At 40.8% G+C, this 19,045-nt stretch overlaps 1 protein-coding gene across 2 annotated transcripts in view; it reads right to left on the minus strand.

Annotated features, from left to right (window-relative positions):
• Positions 1 to 341: 341 nt before the first annotated feature.
• sp1 (sp1 transcription factor) overlaps positions 342 to 19,045 on the minus strand; it is a 36,118-nt gene continuing 17,414 nt past the window's right edge. For both annotated transcript variants that reach the window (XM_026240724.1, XM_026240725.1), the window contains exons 4-6: positions 18,096 to 18,237; positions 13,796 to 13,989; positions 342 to 1,358 (exon numbers count right to left, since the gene is read on the minus strand). In XM_026240724.1, coding sequence (XP_026096509.1) covers positions 1,120 to 1,358; positions 13,796 to 13,989; positions 18,096 to 18,237 — 575 coding nt within the window. In that variant the 3' untranslated portion in view covers positions 342 to 1,119. The remainder of the gene's footprint in view (positions 1,359 to 13,795; positions 13,990 to 18,095; positions 18,238 to 19,045) is intronic.

Consider the following 19,045-nt stretch of genomic DNA (forward strand, 5'->3'; position numbering starts at 1 on the left):
TTTTTGATAGCTACTTGGTCCTTTTGAACATATGGCTTTTCATTCTTTACCAGATCCTGGGTCTTTTGCTCATCTTTAAAAATATTCAAAATATTACTATTTTTTTACTTTATACAATGATTTACTAAAATTTCAACTGTCATGGCCTTGAAAAGCGTGGATGCATTCAGGCAATGGCACATACACAAAGTATTTCCAGTATATTCCATCTATATCCATTATTTACAGAATGTAGTGGGGAGCTGCTCATGGTTTGCAAAATGAAATACAGTCTTATGTGCACAGACATAAGAGATTTCACCTTAAACAGTGAAGGCATAAATAACAACTAGGACTCTTTGTGAAGTTCATCTTAATTTAATAATTATGAATGCTTTACACCAAAAGAGTAACATTCACCTGAGTTAACATGTAAAGGAAAGTGTAGAGCTTTGGTTTGAACTCAAGTTCATAAAAGAGCCCTCTCTAAATAAAGGCTTTAAGGCATCTGTATTTGAACTGGTTAACATTTCCCCTAGAAACCAAACATTAAGACCACAGCGACCAAGAAAACCATGACAATTAGCATTAAGCAACTGCATGTATTTCCTGTAACTTAAATGTGTTCTGCATATCAAGACAAAGAACTGAAGCAATACAAAATGTGTTACGGAAGATCTACTTAATATAAAAATGTTGACATTTAAGACTGCAATAATTCATACGTTCACAAAACAAAGGTCATTTCAGAATTTGCAGTTTTCCATACTTAGAAAAAATATAACTTGTGTACAAAAAGCATCACATCTTTTTGTTTCATCTTATTTACCGTGATTAATACATGAAAGCATGATGGCTTGTGAGTAAACTATTAAAAAGAAGACTACGATATATCACTTTCACACAGTTTTTTCCATCTTTCTTTTGGTGTCGTTCTGTTTTAGCCCAAGGTATCCACATTTCTTGACATCAAGTGACTGCTGAGTGACCGCATCACAATTTCAGTTCAGGGAATCGGTGAAAGAGGGGAAAGAGAGCTGAGAATATACATGGAAGGGATGCAGAAGAGAGGACGAGGCTCTGTCCGTCCCGGAGCCTTCTCAATGCATCGCTCAGTCACATCTCTCAGACACCAGTGCATTAATAGCCATTGCTGCTGAGATTGATGGAGTGCAGATCTGTGACCTGCAGCACGCTGATGCCGCTGGGTGTTAACCGCTGGTCCACAGGAGCCAGAGTCTGCTGATCGGCCGCCGCGTCATCTGTGCTGCTCACTACACCAGGGCCCTTCTTATTCAGGTGCGTCTTGATGTGCTTGGACAGGTGGTCACTGCGCATGAAGCGTTTAGGACACTCGGGGCATGAGAACTTCTTCTCACCTGTGAGCAAACAAAGCAAATACAACAGTTTGAGTGCATGTGTTCACCGTAAAGCCACTGCAAACCTCTTAATCTGTTCTAGTTCAAATGAAGGAATTAAAGCAGGGCTGTCCTTCAGAGTCTAGTGCGTCTGAGCTGCTCCAGGTGTGTAAGCTGAACTCTGCAGGACTGTGCTCCTCAGGAACAGCTTTCAGGGAACACAATTGAGAAACCAACTCTTGCATCAGTCAATCAACAGCCAGCATCCCACTCTTAATAAACTCATAATGACTGGAGCTGTGGATCCTTTAGCTCTGCTCTCTCACACAAACTCCTGCTAGAATCAAACCGTCTACAGCGGGGGTCTTCAGCGTTTCTCAGAGCTACGACCCGGATTCCAAACGTGTCTTCAGCATTAATGGAAACGAACCATACTATGGTTAAGAATACATTATAATGTGTTTATTTATATTAAGACAGTATACTTTTCATGCATTAATATGTACATAATTACAAAAGGTTGCTGTGTGTAACTGGTCATCAGTTCTCTCAGCACCATGAAAAACAGCACTTTTATTCAATGGTTTATAGCCATATAGCATTGACAGTGTGAAAGACTGTGTACGATCACTAAAATGTGGTCTTTGTAATCTCGCAATGATCCTTTACAATCTATAACGTTGTCTGCATGCACAATCTCTCTTTTACTTGCATTATATTGTATTGTATTCACAAAAGCAGGCAGCACTCTCTGGCGTTTTGAGAGGTGCGTGGATTCTAACTTAAACACCTCTGATTGGCCATTGTGCTCATGACATCAACAAGCATCCCTGTGATTGGCTACATTTCTCACCACTGCAAACAGGAACATTTCATGTTTTTAGAGCTAAAACTCAAAACCACAAAGGATCATTTGTTAAATCTGTTTTATGATTACAGATGTTACCCAAGTTTTTATTTGAAAAAAACATTATTTGTCATCAAATATGAATTGGTGGACCCCCTGTACTACCGCTGTGGACCCCCAGTTGAAGAACCTTGGTCAATTGTGAAAAACTGTAAGAAATAAGACTGCAATTGTGAGAAAAAGCTGCTCTGATGGGGCAGACAAAACAGGCAAAACCGGCTTCTCCTGAACTCCTCCTCACACCCAGGAATGAGATCAAGTTATCTAACGAATCCACACACCAGGCCTATCTTCATCAAAACACACACACACACATTTGTTTTTTGTGAAGACAATGGTTTTTATACCGTACAAACCGTTCGTGTAACCCTCTGTAACCCTCACAGGAAACTCTGTACATTCTTACTTTCTCTAAAAAAATAACTCCGAGTGATTTATAAGCGTTTTGAAGTTGTAATTATACAAATGTGTGTCCTCACACACACACACACACACACACACACACACAGTTTAAAAACAACAACAGCAACAAAACAAGTTCAACTGCTGGCCAGTGGATGAAGGAACCGATCAGAATGTTTTAAAACAGGACTGAACATCTTGTTACCAAAATGACATTTAATAAACAGAAATGAGATTTTCATAAACCAAATAATTATAATTTAAAGGGTTAGTTCACCCAAAAAAATCAAAATTATATTATTAATAACTCACCCTCATGTCGTTCCAAACCCGTAAGAGCTCTGTTTATCTTCTGAACACAGTTTTAGATATTTTAGATTTAGTCCGAGAGCTCTCAGTCCCTCCATTGAAGCTGTGTGTACGGTCTACTGTCCATGTCCAGAAAGGTAAGAAAAACATCATCAAAGTAGTCCATGTGACATCAGAGGGTCCGTTAGAATATTTTGAAGCATCGAAAATACATTTTGGTCAAAAAATAGCAAAAACTATGACTTTATTCAGCATTGTCTTCTCTTCCGTGTCTGTGTGAGAGAGAGTTCAAAACAAAGCAGTTTGTGATATCCGGTTTGTGAACGAATCATTCGATGTAACCGGATCTTCTTGAACCAGTTCACCAAATCGAACTGAATCATTTTAAACTGTTCGCGTCCCCAATATGCAACCGGTTTATTGAATCGAACTGTGTGGAAGAAATACTGGTGATCCGAACACCGATGCAACCGGTTCTTCACTCGTGAACGAGTCAATATTTCGTTCGTTATCTGTCTCGGCTCGGTGTTCATCTTCAGTTCTCTCTTCACAGCAGTTCAGTCAGTCACTGTTTGAGTAAATGAATTACTCCAGGATATTGGTTTGTTTGAACTCAGAGGGAGTGTCAGCCATATTAAAAAAAGTAACCCTAACTAACCCTAACCCTAACAGCTTAAGTCATTTGTGGATTAACCCAGAACCCTAACCCAGAGACGCGAACCGTTTAAAACGATTCAGTTCGATTTGGTGAACTGGTTGAAGAAGATCCGGTTACATCGAATGATTCGTTCATGAACCAGATATCACAAACTGCTTTGTTTTGAACTCTCTCACAACAGACACGGAAGAGAAGACAATGCTGAATAAAGTCATAGTTTTTGCTATTTTTTGACCAAAATGTATTTTCGATGCTTCAGAATATTCTAACTGACCCTCTGATGTCACATGGACTACTTTGATGATGTTTTTCTTACCTTTCTGGACATAGACAGTAGACCGTACACACAGCTTCAATGGAGGGACTGAGAGCTCTCGGACTAAACCTAAAATATCTTAAACTGTGTTCTGAAGATAAACTGAGGTTTTACGGGTTTGGAACGACATGAGGGTGAGTTATTAATGACATACTTTTCATTTTTGAGTGAACTAACCCTTTAATGGCTGTGAATAAGACATTGTGAATAAGACATGAATAAGACATTTAACTGTTGTATTGATATTTCTATTAAGAGACAAACTAAGGTTAGCTGAATGTTCATCAAAAACTTTGAACCCAATCTAACCCTAACCCATTTTTAACTTTCCCCACCATTGAGGAGTTATCTGGTTTTTAAAAGTCAACGCTTCTCTGCCAAAAGACATGTTTTAACAGCTTTTCATGTTTTCACTGTTATACTCTCGGGGGGGTGATTACACATCTTCTGAACGAGTACAAAACCTCCCGAACAAACACACAATCTCATGTAAACAGATGCATATGAGAAATAATGTGATCATCAGCAATTGATGGAAGCAATTTACTGGATTTATTGCTTTGATAATCATACTGAATATTATCCAGATTTCATCATCTCTTTGATAAAAAATATTCATTGTTTGTGAAACCTACCTAGATGCAAGTGTTCATTAAAAAAAAGAAAAAAAGGAATGTTTTAAGGTAGACTAAAATGTATTTTTTTGTTTAAAAGTAGATGCTCAGATATGCATTTTGGCGCATGGCATATTCAAATATTCATACACCAAAATATACAGAAGACCATCAAATTCTAGTGAAAATCATCAAAATTGCTGGCAACTAATTTTTTTTATGCTAGCGGGAAAAGAGTCAATTAAAATTATGAAAAAGTGGTTTGAATTACTGGTTCAATGACAAATACTTCACTTGTGTCATTACTTTAAAGATCAGCATTTTTGAACAAATCTTTTGAATGATTGAATGACAAATAAAAATTTTTAACAGTGACTTGTCACCTAGTGGAGAAACAATGCAATCAACTAACATTATTTGAAGCTCCAGTTACTTTCACAAGATGACTTGCTCTATTTCGATCACTACCATAGACTACAAACATTCACCCCAGTATTTCTGTGTTAATATGAATGACTAAAACAGAAATAAGATTGTGTAGTGTGAAGACGGTTTCTTGGTAAATGTCTGCTCTCTGTGTCAGTGGCAGCGAACGCAGATCTGACTGCTCGGGAAAGACTTTTGGAAGGTTTAATAGCCACGGTAGGATCATGTCATTTAGAAATCAGATTGTGTGGGTGTTTGAATTGAGATCACAATTCAAAAATCACAATTTACCTTTATTCCACAACCTCTGTCCCTTCTCTGAGAAACGAGCTGATAATTTCCTACTTTTAGAAAGCCCCTCCCTCAAATACAGACGATGGGCTCTGATTGGTTAGCTAGCCCGTTGTGTTGTGATTGGCTAAACCGACTCTAGTGCCGCTCACCCCAGTGCATGTGCTCCGGTTGAAAGTGACGTGACATACAGCCAAGTATGGTGAACCACACTCAGAATTCATGCTCTGCATTTAACCCTTCCTAAGTGAACACACACAGCAGTGAACACACACAGAAGTGAACACACACACACACACACACACACACACACAGCAGTGAGAGCGAAAGCGAGAGAGAGAGAGAGACAGCGAGAGAGACAGAGAGAGAGAGAGAGAGAGAGAGAGAGAGAGCGAGAGAAAAACAGAGACAGCGAGAGAGCGAGCGAGCAAAAGAGAGGGAGAGAGAGCGAAAGCAAGAGAGAGAGCGAGAGACAGCGAGAGAGAGAGAGCGAGAGACACAGCGAGAGAGAGAGCGAGAAAGACAGCGAGGGAGACAGAGACAGAGAGAGAGAGAGAGACAGACAGCGAGGGAGACAGAGACAGAGAGAGAGAGACAGCGAGGGAGACAGAGACAGAGTTCTACAGGAGACATGGAGCAGGGCAGACACCGTCACCCACTGCCCACCCAACTACAGAGAAATCATCCTACCATCACAAAAACTCAACACAATCCGACAGGGAAGAGACTCAGGAGGACAAATAATCTGGTACAAATCAAAACTCCACAAACACATCAACACAGTGAAGCAGTGCAAATACTACACCTGGCTTAAAATCCACAAGGAACTGCTCCCATCCAGAAAAGATATATACCTGTGTGCCATATACATCCCACCATCAGAGTCCCCCTACTACAGAGAAGACACGTTCTCCATATTAGAGGAAGAGACAAGCCACTTCCAGGCCCAGGGAAATGTGCTCATCTGTGGAGACCTGAACGCAAGAACAGGACTACAGCCGGACTTCACTGACACACAAGGGAGCAAATACATCAACAACAAACTGACTGTTATTAATAACACATTCTCCCATATCCACAGAAATAACCATGATCATATAGTGAATAAGAATGGGAAAGACCTCCTGCAGCTCTGTCGAAGCCTGGGTCTGTATATCATCAACGGTAGGTTACGAGGAGACACTTTAGGAAGAGTCACATTTTGCTCACCTCTTGGGAATAGCACAGTTGACTATATGATAACAGATATAGATCCTTCATCTCTCAGATCATTCACTGTTAGAGAACTAACCCCTCTGTCCGATCACAGTCAAATCACTGTGTATCTCAAAAAGACTGAAAATAACATTAACACAAAGCCCAGTAAACTGTACAATATCAGAAAACCATACAGATGGGCCGAAAACAGCGCTGAAAAATATCAGAAAGCACTCAGCAGCCAAAAAATACAAGCACTGATAGATAACTTTCTAAATAACATCTATGCTCACACCAATGAAGGTGTCAATCTTGCGGTCAAAGATTTAAATTACATATTTGAAAAATCAGCAAAACAATCCAAATTGAAAACAAAATCTGGAAAAAATCTAATACCCAAAAATGACAAAAATTGGTTTGATCAGGACTGCCAAACTATTCGCAAACAAATGAGAACACTTTCAAATCAGAAACACAGAGATCCAAATAATACAGAGATCCGCCTTCTTTACTGTGCAACACTAAAACAATACAAACATACACTCAGAACCAAAAAAACACAATACACCCAAAAACAACTCACAATAATTGAGAAGTCAGTCAACACAAACCAATTTTGGAATAACTGGAACAATCTGAAAAAAACTGATCATGAAGAATTGGCAATCCAAAATGGAGAAATATGGGAAAGTCATTTCCAAACACTGTTTAATAAAGTACAAACAGACAAAAACTGTAAACAAAACCAAACAATCAACCAATTGGAAAAACTAGAATTAGCAATCAAAGATAACCAAAACCCATTAGATTTCCCAATAACTGATAAAGAACTTAAAGAAAAAATCAAAAACCTCCAACCCAGAAAAGCATCTGGACCTGATGGGATATTAAATGAAATGATAAAACACACAAGCAGTCAATTTCAATTGGCCATTCTAAAACTATTCAATGTGATTCTAAGTGTAGGTCACTTCCCTGACATCTGGAATCAAGGCTTGATCACACCAATCTTTAAAAACGGAGATAAATTTGATCCTAACAACTACAGAGGCATCTGTGTGAGCAGCAACCTGGGAAAGTTATTCTGTAGCATAATAAACGCTCGACTATTAGACTTCATCACCACACACAAGGTACTGAGTAGAAGTCAAATTGGATTTTTACCAAATTACCGCACATCTGACCACATCTATACATTACATACTCTAATTGAAAAACATGTCAACCAAGAAAAAGGTAAAATATATGCATGCTTTATTGACTTTAAAAAAGCTTTTGACTCAATTTGGCACCAAGGACTGTTTTACAAACTTATTGAAAGCGGCATAGGAGGTAAAACCTATGACCTTATCAAATCAATGTACACTGAAAGTAAATGTGGCGTAAAAATCGGCACCCAACGTACGAGGTATCTTTCCCAAGAGCGTGGTGTGAGACAGGGCTGCTGCTTAAGCCCAACATTATTTAACATTTACATCAATGAACTGGCAAGCAGTCTGGAGCGATCCGCAGCCCCTGGCCTCACACTACACAACTCACAGATCAAATGCCTGCTGTATGCAGACGATCTGGTTCTGCTGTCTCCCACTCAACAAGGTCTACAGCAGAACCTGGACCTGCTAGAACAATACTGCCAGACCTGGGCCCTGACAGTCAACCTGAAGAAAACCAAAATCATGATCTTCCAGAAAAGATCCAGATCCCAGGGAACACAACACACATTTACACTAGGCACTAACCCGATAACACACACATCACACTACAACTACCTGGGTCTGAAAATCACATCCACAGGAAACTTTAATCATGCTGTGAATGAACTGAGAGATAAAGCACGCAGGGCCTTCTATGCCATAAAACGGCAATGTCCTATAGAAATCCCTATTAGAATTTGGCTGAAAATATTAGAATCAGTAGTTGAGCCCATTGCACTCTATGGCAGTGAGGTGTGGGGTCCACTGACCAATCCAAATCAAGATTTCACCAAATGGGAAAAACATCCAATTGAGACCCTGCATGCAGAACTGTGTAAAAATATATTACACGTGCACCGGCACACAACAAATAACGCATGCAGGGCAGAATTAGGCAAATATCCTCTAATCGTAAAGATACAAAAAAGGGCAATTAAATTCTGGAAACATCTGAAACTCAGTGACCCCCAATCATATCATTATAAAGCCCTTCAATACCAAGAGATGAGCAAAGAAAGCAGTCCCCTCCCTCAGCTGATCCAGAGCTTCAGTACTGATGCTTCACTAACATCTACTGATGCTCTGAATCACATCAGAATCAATCAGATTACTGCACAAATCAAACACAATTACATCACTCACTGGCAAACCCAAACAGATCAACAGAGTAAAATGCGATGCTATCTGACTCTAAAGAGAGAGTACAGTATGGCAGAGTATCTGTACACAGTGTCAGATCAGAAACTGAGAAGCACACTGACCAGATACAGACTCAGCGGACACAAGCTGAAGATAGAGACGGGCAGACACAGAAAAACATGGCTGCCAGCGGAGCAGAGACTGTGTTCACACTGTGATCTGAATCAGATGGAAACAGAACTGCACTTCCTAACAGAATGCCCCAAATACACGGACATACGGACACGGTTCTATGATAAAATACAGCAGATCCATCAGACATTTAAAACTCTTCCGAACCAGGAGAAACTGCCGTATCTGTTAGGAGAACACAAGAACTGCTGTGTGTTTGCTGCTCAGTATGTGTCTGCCTGTCATGATGTTAGAGAAAACACTCAACCTGCCCTGACCTGATGTCTCCAGCACATATAGATTGTGTTACGCCATATTACTGTGTTGTATTACTTAGATGTATATTTTGCCTCTGTAAATCTAATACCATATTCTATTTTATTTTATTTCTAACTTATACATTCACATACACTAATTCACTTTGCACTACATGGTTAACACTTTTTATATATTTTATTATTACTATTATTCTTTTTCTTCCTGTAAATACATATGTGCACTATTTGTAAGCAGCCCAGCTGCAACTGCTTTGGCAATACAAATGTACAGTTTTTGTCATGCCAATAAAGCGCACCTAAATTGAAATTGAAATTGAAATTGAGAGAGAGACAGCGAGGGAGACAGAGACAGCGAGGGAGACAGAGACAGAGAGAGAGAGACAGCGAGGGAGACAGAGACACAGAGAGAGAGACAGCGAGGGAGACAGAGACACAGAAAGAGAGACAGCGAGAGAGAGAGAGAGAGAGAGAGAGAGAGAGAGAGAGAGAGTGAGATGCAGAGCAGGGGACGTGAGTGACAGTATTAAGAACCAATGTTCGAGTTTTCGTTGACGAGACGGAACGAAACGATTATAAGTCTGACGTTCACAATGCATATAATTCCTGCCTGTTTTGGAGAGGCACCCGGCTGCAGCCTGCAGATCGAGGCAGGGCTGCACCTGGGGCGGGGTTACACGTACTTTTAAATGCACACTTGAGCAGCGCAGCACACTGTGACTCCATGTTGCTTTGAGCACATCATTCTGCACCCGCGATGTGCATACGCGCTTTGTGCGCTCTGTTTTGAAGCGTTTCATATTATCATGGGTTTGCGCACTGAAAGATTATTAAAAGCCTATATTTTTATACGTAGACTACACAATACATTTAAAATGAACAATTTAATTGTATATTATTTGTGTGTAGTGTAGGCTATATAAATACATACACTTCTTAGCTCTTGACATTCACATATAAATATAAAATTGTGATATTTGCTGCGGGGTGAGGGCTTCGATAACTCTTTTTTTTATTACTGTGATTATTGGTGAAAATAGGCAATGTGCTGAAATTTTAGAAGAGCATCAATTCATGGAAAAAAAATAACTTGAAATATGTGGATAAAAGGTTTCTGCCCAATGCGCCCATGAAGTACAGCATGGCAGCACTGCATCTCCATCAATGAGAAAGTCGTTTATTATGCAAAGCTTTTAAGGTTAACTGTTGTTATATGAATTGCAACATTCTTTACAACCTGTCAAACCTAAGTCCATTTCCAATACTTTTTAATCTAAATTAATTTGTTAAAAGACTACTTTGTTTTTTACTAAAATTGACTAAAACCTTTTTGTGTTTTTCGTCGACTAAAACTTGACTAAAACTATCAAGTTTATAAGTGACTAAAATGTGACTAAAACTAAAAAGCATTTTCATCCAAAAGACTAAAGGGGGTCGCACACCGGACGAGAAGCGCAGCGCCGCGCCGCGCCACGTCTTTAAAATTCGAACACATTATTCTCTATGGGTGTACACACACCGGCGGCGCCATTCGGCGTCTGTCCGCGGCGCCCAGCTACGACTCAGAATGCTGTTCAAATTTCTGCCGCGCCACAGAGCGCCATCTGCATGGTTTTATATTAAAATACCCAGATGTTATAAACTGAAACTGAAATTAAAATACAGTACACTTGTTTCATTCAAATAAAACATTACAAAGTTTGGTTACAAAGTAAAGTTACAAAGTTTGGTTACGTTTTCAGCTGCACAGTTGCCTAGACAACAGATACAACAAAACAATAAAAGACTTATTATAACACAGATTCTTTTCATTAATTAACGTTCAAAACTCAGCTTTTATTAATTAAATTCACATATTTAAAATAATAATAATAGATGAAGTAAAAACTGTCCCATCTTGCTGTGAAATTGAGCTCACGCATATAGAATGTGTGCGTCCGGTGTGCGATACCTCGAGTTGTCCTACATGTGGCGCGACGCGACGCTTCTCGTCCGGTGTGCAACCGCCTTAAGACTAAAACTAAAAGGGCTGCCAAAAACAACGCCGTTAAGAACCGCTGCATTAAAACATTGATTTTAAACTTGTGAATGCATTACAATTATTACAGAATCACAATTTAATCTAGGTATCCTCTGTCTTCCTCTTCTCTGCCTTGGTGCCTTTTCCTGATAGCAGGGTTTATCTGGGTTTGTTACATCACAAACACAGGAAGTAACTTGTGTTACCTATAAGCTTTTTTAGGCATTAAACTGACAGAATCTTTTAAAGACAATATCTCCATTTGCATTGAACTTTCAGCTTTACAACTTTGCAGATATTGTTTTAGAGTTGTTTCGATTCCGATACAAGTATCAGAAATATCACAAATACCACAACAAATTCTTGCAACGCCGAGTACATGAACCCATATACCGATCAGATACCATTTTCTTAAACAAGACCTAGTTATGACCGCTAGCTTTGCCTAACCGCTGCACGGTTGTTGTTCTGCTCAGAATGCAGGAAGTAGTGCCGTGTTGCGTTTAGAGCAGCGAAGAAGAAATGAAAACGCGTTAGCAGTATGTCCGCTGTATAGCAGTATTTCAGACTGGACCAACCAGACAGTAAAACAGTGACTAGGGATGCCACAAAGTACTGGCACTTCACTACCAAGTCGGTGCTGAAGTTGTAAAAATGTGATTATACCAGCGTCTCTGTATTACCGGTAGAAAGTTTGAGTGTATTCTGTACCCGCAGCTGCGTTCAGTCACTTCCGCGTTAGTCAAAGCGCAGGGCTCCGGACTGTAGCCGAATATAGTGTCTGTGAATATTAAACTGCAAAATACTATTTAAATATTACTCCTGCAAATTTTACATCTCTGTGGGTGACGGGCGCAGATGCGCGGGAGCTCGCTGTTTTGTAGTCTCTTCCGTGTGTCACTATATGAGGACACGAACACATAAACCATCACTTCATGAGAATTTACGGTTTCATTTGAGAAAACTGTCATATCATAAACACAGACACTCAAAGATCTTCATGGCAATCCATCAAAATAAATGTTCAGTTTAACGTGAGTACATTGACAATATGTTAAGCTACTGTTGTAGCCTACAGTCGATTTAGCTATGTCTCTATATAGTAATAATACGTCTCTATTAATAATAATGCTAGACAGTTGCTTGTTTTTTTACTTGTTTTGTTGTAAAGAGATTATATGATTAATATAATTTTTTTATATTACAAGTTTTATTTATTGCAGTTTTTTTATACAGTTATATTGTAAAACTAAAATACCTTTTTTAGTTTGTGGTGTTAAATTTTTGGCTGCATTTGAAGTTCTTTTTCGCTTAAGAAAATACTGTCAAATTCATGTCAGATAATAAAAATACTGTAATAAATACAGTAGTTCACCATGCATTTGTTCATGTTTTATTAAGGGATCAGTCTGAAGCACACCATAAAATAATTCTAGCAATTTACACAGGGCTAGTAGTATATACAGCTGTATATACAGATACACACCCAGGTATCGGATCAGTACTCGGTATCGGCCGATAACCTGAGCCCAGGTATCGGTATCGGGAAGAGAAAAAGCGTATCAGAACATCTCTATATTGTTTATGCTCAAACTTCAACATAACATACTAAATAATGTTAAAAAAGTGAATATCGCAATCAACCACCCCTTTAAATAGCATGCCTATTATTAACATATTGGCTGTTTATTAGTACATATTCTACATCCCTACACAATACCTAAACTTAACTACCTAGGAGTTTGAGGCAAAAATCTTAGTTAATGTTTTGTTAATAACAAGAATGGAACATTAACAAAGTGTGACCAATAGATATATGCAATTGAATGTTTAAATGAAATAAACTGTTTTACTTTAGTTCTATAAAATTTATTTTTCCAGTTTTAGAAAATAGTTCCGTTCATTGATGCTTTACAGTAAAGCACAACTATGACTAAGCCACATAATCAATATATCCAATATATCCAATATATCCTAAATACTATTCCATCTATGATTATTGGTTTAATGAGTGACCCCTTCTGGTCAGTATATTAGAATGATTTCTGAAGGATCGTGTGACACTGAACACTGCAGAAATGATCACATGTTGAACTGTAATGTGACAATATTACTGTTTTTAATTACTTTTGATTAATAAATGCAGCCTTGATTTTGTCACAGATCTATTTGAAATATATAACCGTGTTGAGTTGAATCCTCAAGATGAGCATTCGACCGTGGCTAATCAGAAGTTAATCACAAGCAGTGTGAGGGCAGAATCAACTTAAGACTTACTGAGTTTATTCAAATTTCTCTTAAAATCACCAAATACATAGAGCTCTTTATTTTGTTGTTCATACATGTTTTTTGTCAACAACTTTATAGGTTTCTGCAATCTGCATGGCTATACTTGCAAAACAAATAACCCTGCAACATGAACTAAATCTCTCACACACACACACACACACACACAGAGATATACAGTAAGTAAGTGCCCTCACTTTAACTCTTTAAGTGCCTGTGACCTCTGCGATCTCTGTGAGTGTGTGAAACTCACCTGTGTGTGTCCTCTTGTGCCGCTGCAGCTCATCGGAGCGGGTGAAGCGTTTCCCGCAGAAGGACCAGGAGCACACGAAGGGCCTCTCTCCAGTGTGCCAGCGCAAGTGTGCCCGCAGATGAGACGTCTTCCCATACACCTTCCCACATCCGGGAATATGACAGATGTGCTGCTTCTTCTTACTGGGGTCACTGCTGCAGGAAGAGCAGGCAAGATGACAATTTAACAAAGACTGAAATATGTAGGCAAGGCTTTTACAGCTGGCCATAGTGAACTGGTCTAGTAAAAATTGTCTAAATATCCATCCCATCAAGTATTGTAGTTAATAATAATGTTTTGTTTATAGAACACCATTCAAGCATCGAAAAACACAAATCACAGTTAAAGTCAGTGATAGCTTCAGTGAAGTCAACTTCCAGAAATCAGAAGTGTATCGTTATACTGGATCCATGAATAGGTCTTAAAGTGACAGCAGCCTATAAATACCTGCTGCTACAAAACACAGCTTTAAAACAAGGATTAAAGGGTCAGGACCTCTTTTGGACCGGTACTTAACTGGGTTGATACCGGAGTACTGATAAACATCAGGAGAAACGATACGGTTATCGATACTTGCGTTGTTACATCTCCTTATACTTCAGTGCAAAAGCTGCTTGTCATTTTCTTCATTGAATGATGTGGCCTAGGGACTTTGATAATGAATGCGATATTGCATAGCTTGTCAGTGATCTGTGGCTCTATTAATGCTGCTCCATTTGAAAGCAGGTGACGGTGATTTGGCTGTAATCACGGAACCAGATTTATTGACTAGAGCCACGTTTCCACCGCAGGAACTTTACCCAGGAACTAGGGACTAATGTCCATCAGAGCTGTTGTCCATGAACTGAACGTTAATTTCTCTATCATAAGCCATCACCAAAGGCGTTTCAGAGAGTTTGGCAGTACATCTATTCGGCCTCACGACCACAGACCACGTGTAACCACACCAGCCCAGAACCTCCACATCCAGCATCTTCTCCTCCAAGATCATCTGAGACCAGCTGAGGACAGCTGCTGCAACAATCGGTTTCCAGACCCAAATCATCTCTGCACAAACTGTCAGAAACCGTCTCAGGGAAGCTCATCTGCTGCTCGTCGTCCTCATCCGGGTCTCGTCCTGACTGCAGTTCATCATCATAATAGACATGAGTGGACAAATGCTCACATTCAATGGCGTCTGGCACTTTGGAGAGGTGTTCTCTTGACGTATGAATCATGTTTCTCACTGTACAGGGCAGATGTCAGACAGCGTGTATGGCGTCATGTGAATGGTTTGTTGATGTCAGCGTTGTGGACCGAGTGGCCCATGGTGGCAGTGGGGTTATGGTATGGGCAGGTGTATGTTATATACAGACATCACCTCATGTTGCAGCATGATAATGCACAGCCCCATGCTACAAGGATCTGTACACAATTCCTGGAAGCTGGAAAACATCCCAGTTCTTGTATGGTCAGCATACTGCGGACATGTCACCCATTGAGCATGTTTGGGATGCTCTGGATCAGTGTATACGACAGCGTGTTCCACTTCCTGCCAATATCCAGCAACTTCACACAGCCATTGAAGAGGAGTGGACCAACATCCCACAATCAACAACCTGATCAACTCTATTGCTGTGTCCGAAACCGCTCCCTATCCACTATATAGAGCACTATATGGGGTGTCAGCCATTTTGCATTGCTGTCCGTATTCTGAGTGAATTACTTAATTCCCTACATTTGTCCACTACTTTTTACCCACAATTCATTCTGATTTCGAGTGTAATTATATACCATCAATGTAGCCACAAAGCTGACACAGAGGTATGTATAACTGCAATATAAAGTAATTTTGAGTATTATTGCTATTAATATTACTTTCAAAAATTAGGTACACATAATATAAAAGTACATATGGCAATGTTTTTGCAACAGCTCCAAGTCTCACACGCAGTGTAGGCTATACGTCACTGTCTGAATCCATTCAATTATTTATTTGTTCACTCCTTCCTGATATAGTGAACTCAGCTGCCATACACTATATAGGGATTAGTGAATGAGTTAGCGATTTCAGACACAGCATATGTGAAGGAGATGTGTTGCACTGTGGGAGGCAAATGGTGGTCACACCAGATACTGACTGGTTTTCGGACCCCCCCGGACCCCCAATACAGTAAAACTGCACATATTAGAGTGGTCTTTTATTGAGGCCAGTCTAAGGCACACCTGTGTAATAATCATGCTGTCTAATCAACATCTCGATATGTCACACCTGTGAGGTGGATGGATTATCTCGGCAAAGGAGAATTGCTCACCAACACAGATTTAGACAGATTTGTGAACAATATTTGAGGGAAATAGGCCTTTTGTGTACATAGAAAAAGTCTTAGGTCTTTGAGTTCAGCTTATTTCGATCGGTGTAACTGCGACTGAATTCATCCGAAAGAAGAAAGTCATATACACCTAGGGTGACTTAAGGGTTAGTAATTTGTGGGCTAATTTAGATTTTCTGGTGAATTAAACCTTTACATTTATACAGTAAACACTATAGTGTTATTTTACTTCATTCAGGCCTATTTATTTGGTCAAGAAAGACTGCAGACTTCAAAACCAAATCTCTACAGAAAACTAATTTTGTCAATGTTTAGAAGTACACTAGCATAACCATAAAGCTGGGATATATGCATTTAAACTAAAAAGCGCTGACACCATTCTATACTATATACACTGTCTGTGATCCTCGACAGCAAGCACTTTCTGGTGAAAGTGTGGTGTGGTGTGGTGTAGTGTGGTGTAGTGTAGTGTAGTGTAGTGTGGTGTAGTGTGGTGTAGTGTAGTGTAGTGTAGTGTGGTGTAGTGTAGTGTAGTGTAGTGTGGTGTAGTGTGGTGTGGTGTGGTGTAGTGTGGGTGGTGTGGTGTAGTGTGGTGTGGTGTGGTGTGGTGTAGTGTGGTGTAGTGTGGGTGGTGTAGTGTGGTGTAGTGTAGTGTAGTGTGGGTGGTGTAGTGTGGGTGGTGTAGTGTGGTGTAGTGTAGTGTGGTGTGGTGTGGTGTGGTGTGGTGTAGTGTGGGTGGTGTAGTGTAGTGTGGTGTAGTGTGGGTGGTGTAGTGTGGTGTAGTGTGGTGTGGTGTAGTGTGGGTGTAGTGTAGTGTAGTGTGGGTGTGGTGTGGTGTAGTGTGGTGTGGTGTAGTGTGGTGTAGTGTGGTGTGGGTGGTGTAGTGTGGGTGTAGTGTGGTGTAGTGTGGGTGGTGTAGTGTGGGTGGTGTAGTGTGGGTGGTGTAGTGTGGTGTGGTGTAGTGTAGTGTAGTGTGGTGTAGTGTGGTGTAGTGTGGTGTAGTGTGGGTGGTGTGGTGTAGTGTGGGTGGTGTGGTGTGGTGTGGTGTGGGTGGTGTAGTGTGGTGTAGTGTAGTGTGGGTGGTGTGGGTGGTGTAGTGTGGTGTAGTGTAGTGTAGTGTGGGTGGTGTAGTGTAGTGTGGTGTAGTGTGGGTGGTGTGGGTGGTGTAGTGTGGTGTAGTGTGGTGTGGTGTGGTGTGGTGTGGTGTAGTGTGGTGTAGTGTGGGTGTAGTGTAGTGTAGTGTGGGTGTGGTGTGGTGTAGTGTGGGTGGTGTAGTGTAGTGTGGTGTAGTGTGGGTGGTGTAGTGTGGTGTAGTGTGGTGTGGTGTGGTGTGGTGTGGTGTGGTGTGGTGTGGGTGTAGTGTAGTGTAGTGTGGTGTAGTGTAGTGTAGTGTGGTGTAGTGTAGTGTGGTGTGGTGTGGTGTGGTGTAGTGTAGTGTGGTGTAGTGTGGTGTGGTGTGGTGTGGTGTGGTGTAGTGTGGTGTAGTGTGGTGTAGTGTGGGTGTAGTGTAGTGTAGTGTGGGTGTGGTGTGGTGTGGTGTGGTGTGGTGTAGTGTGGTGTAGTGTGGTGTGGGTGTGGTGTGGTGTGGTGTAGTGTAGTGTAGTGTAGTGTAGTGTGGGTGTAGTGTGGTGTAGTGTGGGTGGTGTGGTGTGGGTGGTGTAGTGTGGGTGGTGTAGTGTAGTGTGGTGTAGTGTGGGTGGTGTAGTGTGGTGTAGTGTGGGTGGTGTAGTGTGGGTGGTGTAGTGTAGTGTGGTGTAGTGTGGGTGGTGTAGTGTGGGTGGTGTGGTGTGGGTGGTGTAGTGTGGGTGGTGTGGTGTGGTGTGGGTGGTGTAGTGTGGGTGGTGTAGTGTGGTGTAGTGTGGTGTAGTGTAGTGTGGTGTAGTGTGGTGTGGGTGGTGTAGTGTAGTGTGGTGTAAGCCTGTGTCTGCGTGACATGATGAGGAGCGTACCGTCCCTCTCCGTCTTTGCAGAAGGGGCAGGTGCAGGCTTCTCTGCGTGTGCGTCTGCTGCTGGGCGTCGGGCTGCTCTCCATATTCTCCTCCAGCGCACCACTGTCCTCCAGAGCGTCCCCCGTGGTCCCGCTCCCATCGCCTGCACACAAACAGACACAAGCAGCTCGCAAAACAAGGGCTAGATTATAAAACTGCAGCTCCTTCCATCAATGTGCTAACTAGAAATAACGTCTTACGTTTCCATAACTGTGTTCTGTGCTTCACTAGAAATGGTCAATTATAAAGACACGCAACATCATAAAGTCATGAAGTTTGCTTGTTAACTGAATGTTGAGACGTGGCCAGAGGTTAGTGAACGCAAGGGTTTAGGCATCAATTCACCAGTTTTTCAACTTGATTGAATTAAAAGGAATCTGAGGAACCTAAAAGACACTTCCATTTTACATACGACAGGCAATTAACATTAGTCAGTGAGATCACAGATAAATGATTTCAATGTGGTAATTTATTTAATCCTTTACTTAGTCAAGTAAACTCAGGCAATTTGATAATACCTAGAGTATCAAAATCAACTGCGGGCGGCAGATCCTTTTCCTATTTGTTCCTAAACTCTGGAATAACCTACCTAACATTGTTCGGGAGGCAGACACACTCTTGCAGTTTAAATCTAGATTAAAGACCCATCTCTTTAACCTGGCATACACATAACATACTAATATGCTTTTAATATCCAAATCCGTTAAAGGATTTTTAGGCTGCATTAATTAGGTAAACCGGAACCGGAAACACTTCACATAACACCCGATGTACTTGCTACATCATTAGAAGAATGGCATCTACGCTAATATTTGTCTGTTTCTCTCTTGTTCCGAGGTCACCGTGGCCACCAGATCCAGTCTGTGTCCAGATCAGAGGGTCACTGCAGTCACCCGGATCCAGTACGTATC

This window comes from Carassius auratus, linkage group LG36F (genome assembly GCF_003368295.1).
Source record: "Carassius auratus strain Wakin linkage group LG36F, ASM336829v1, whole genome shotgun sequence".
Lineage (NCBI taxonomy): Eukaryota > Metazoa > Chordata > Actinopteri > Cypriniformes > Cyprinidae > Carassius > Carassius auratus.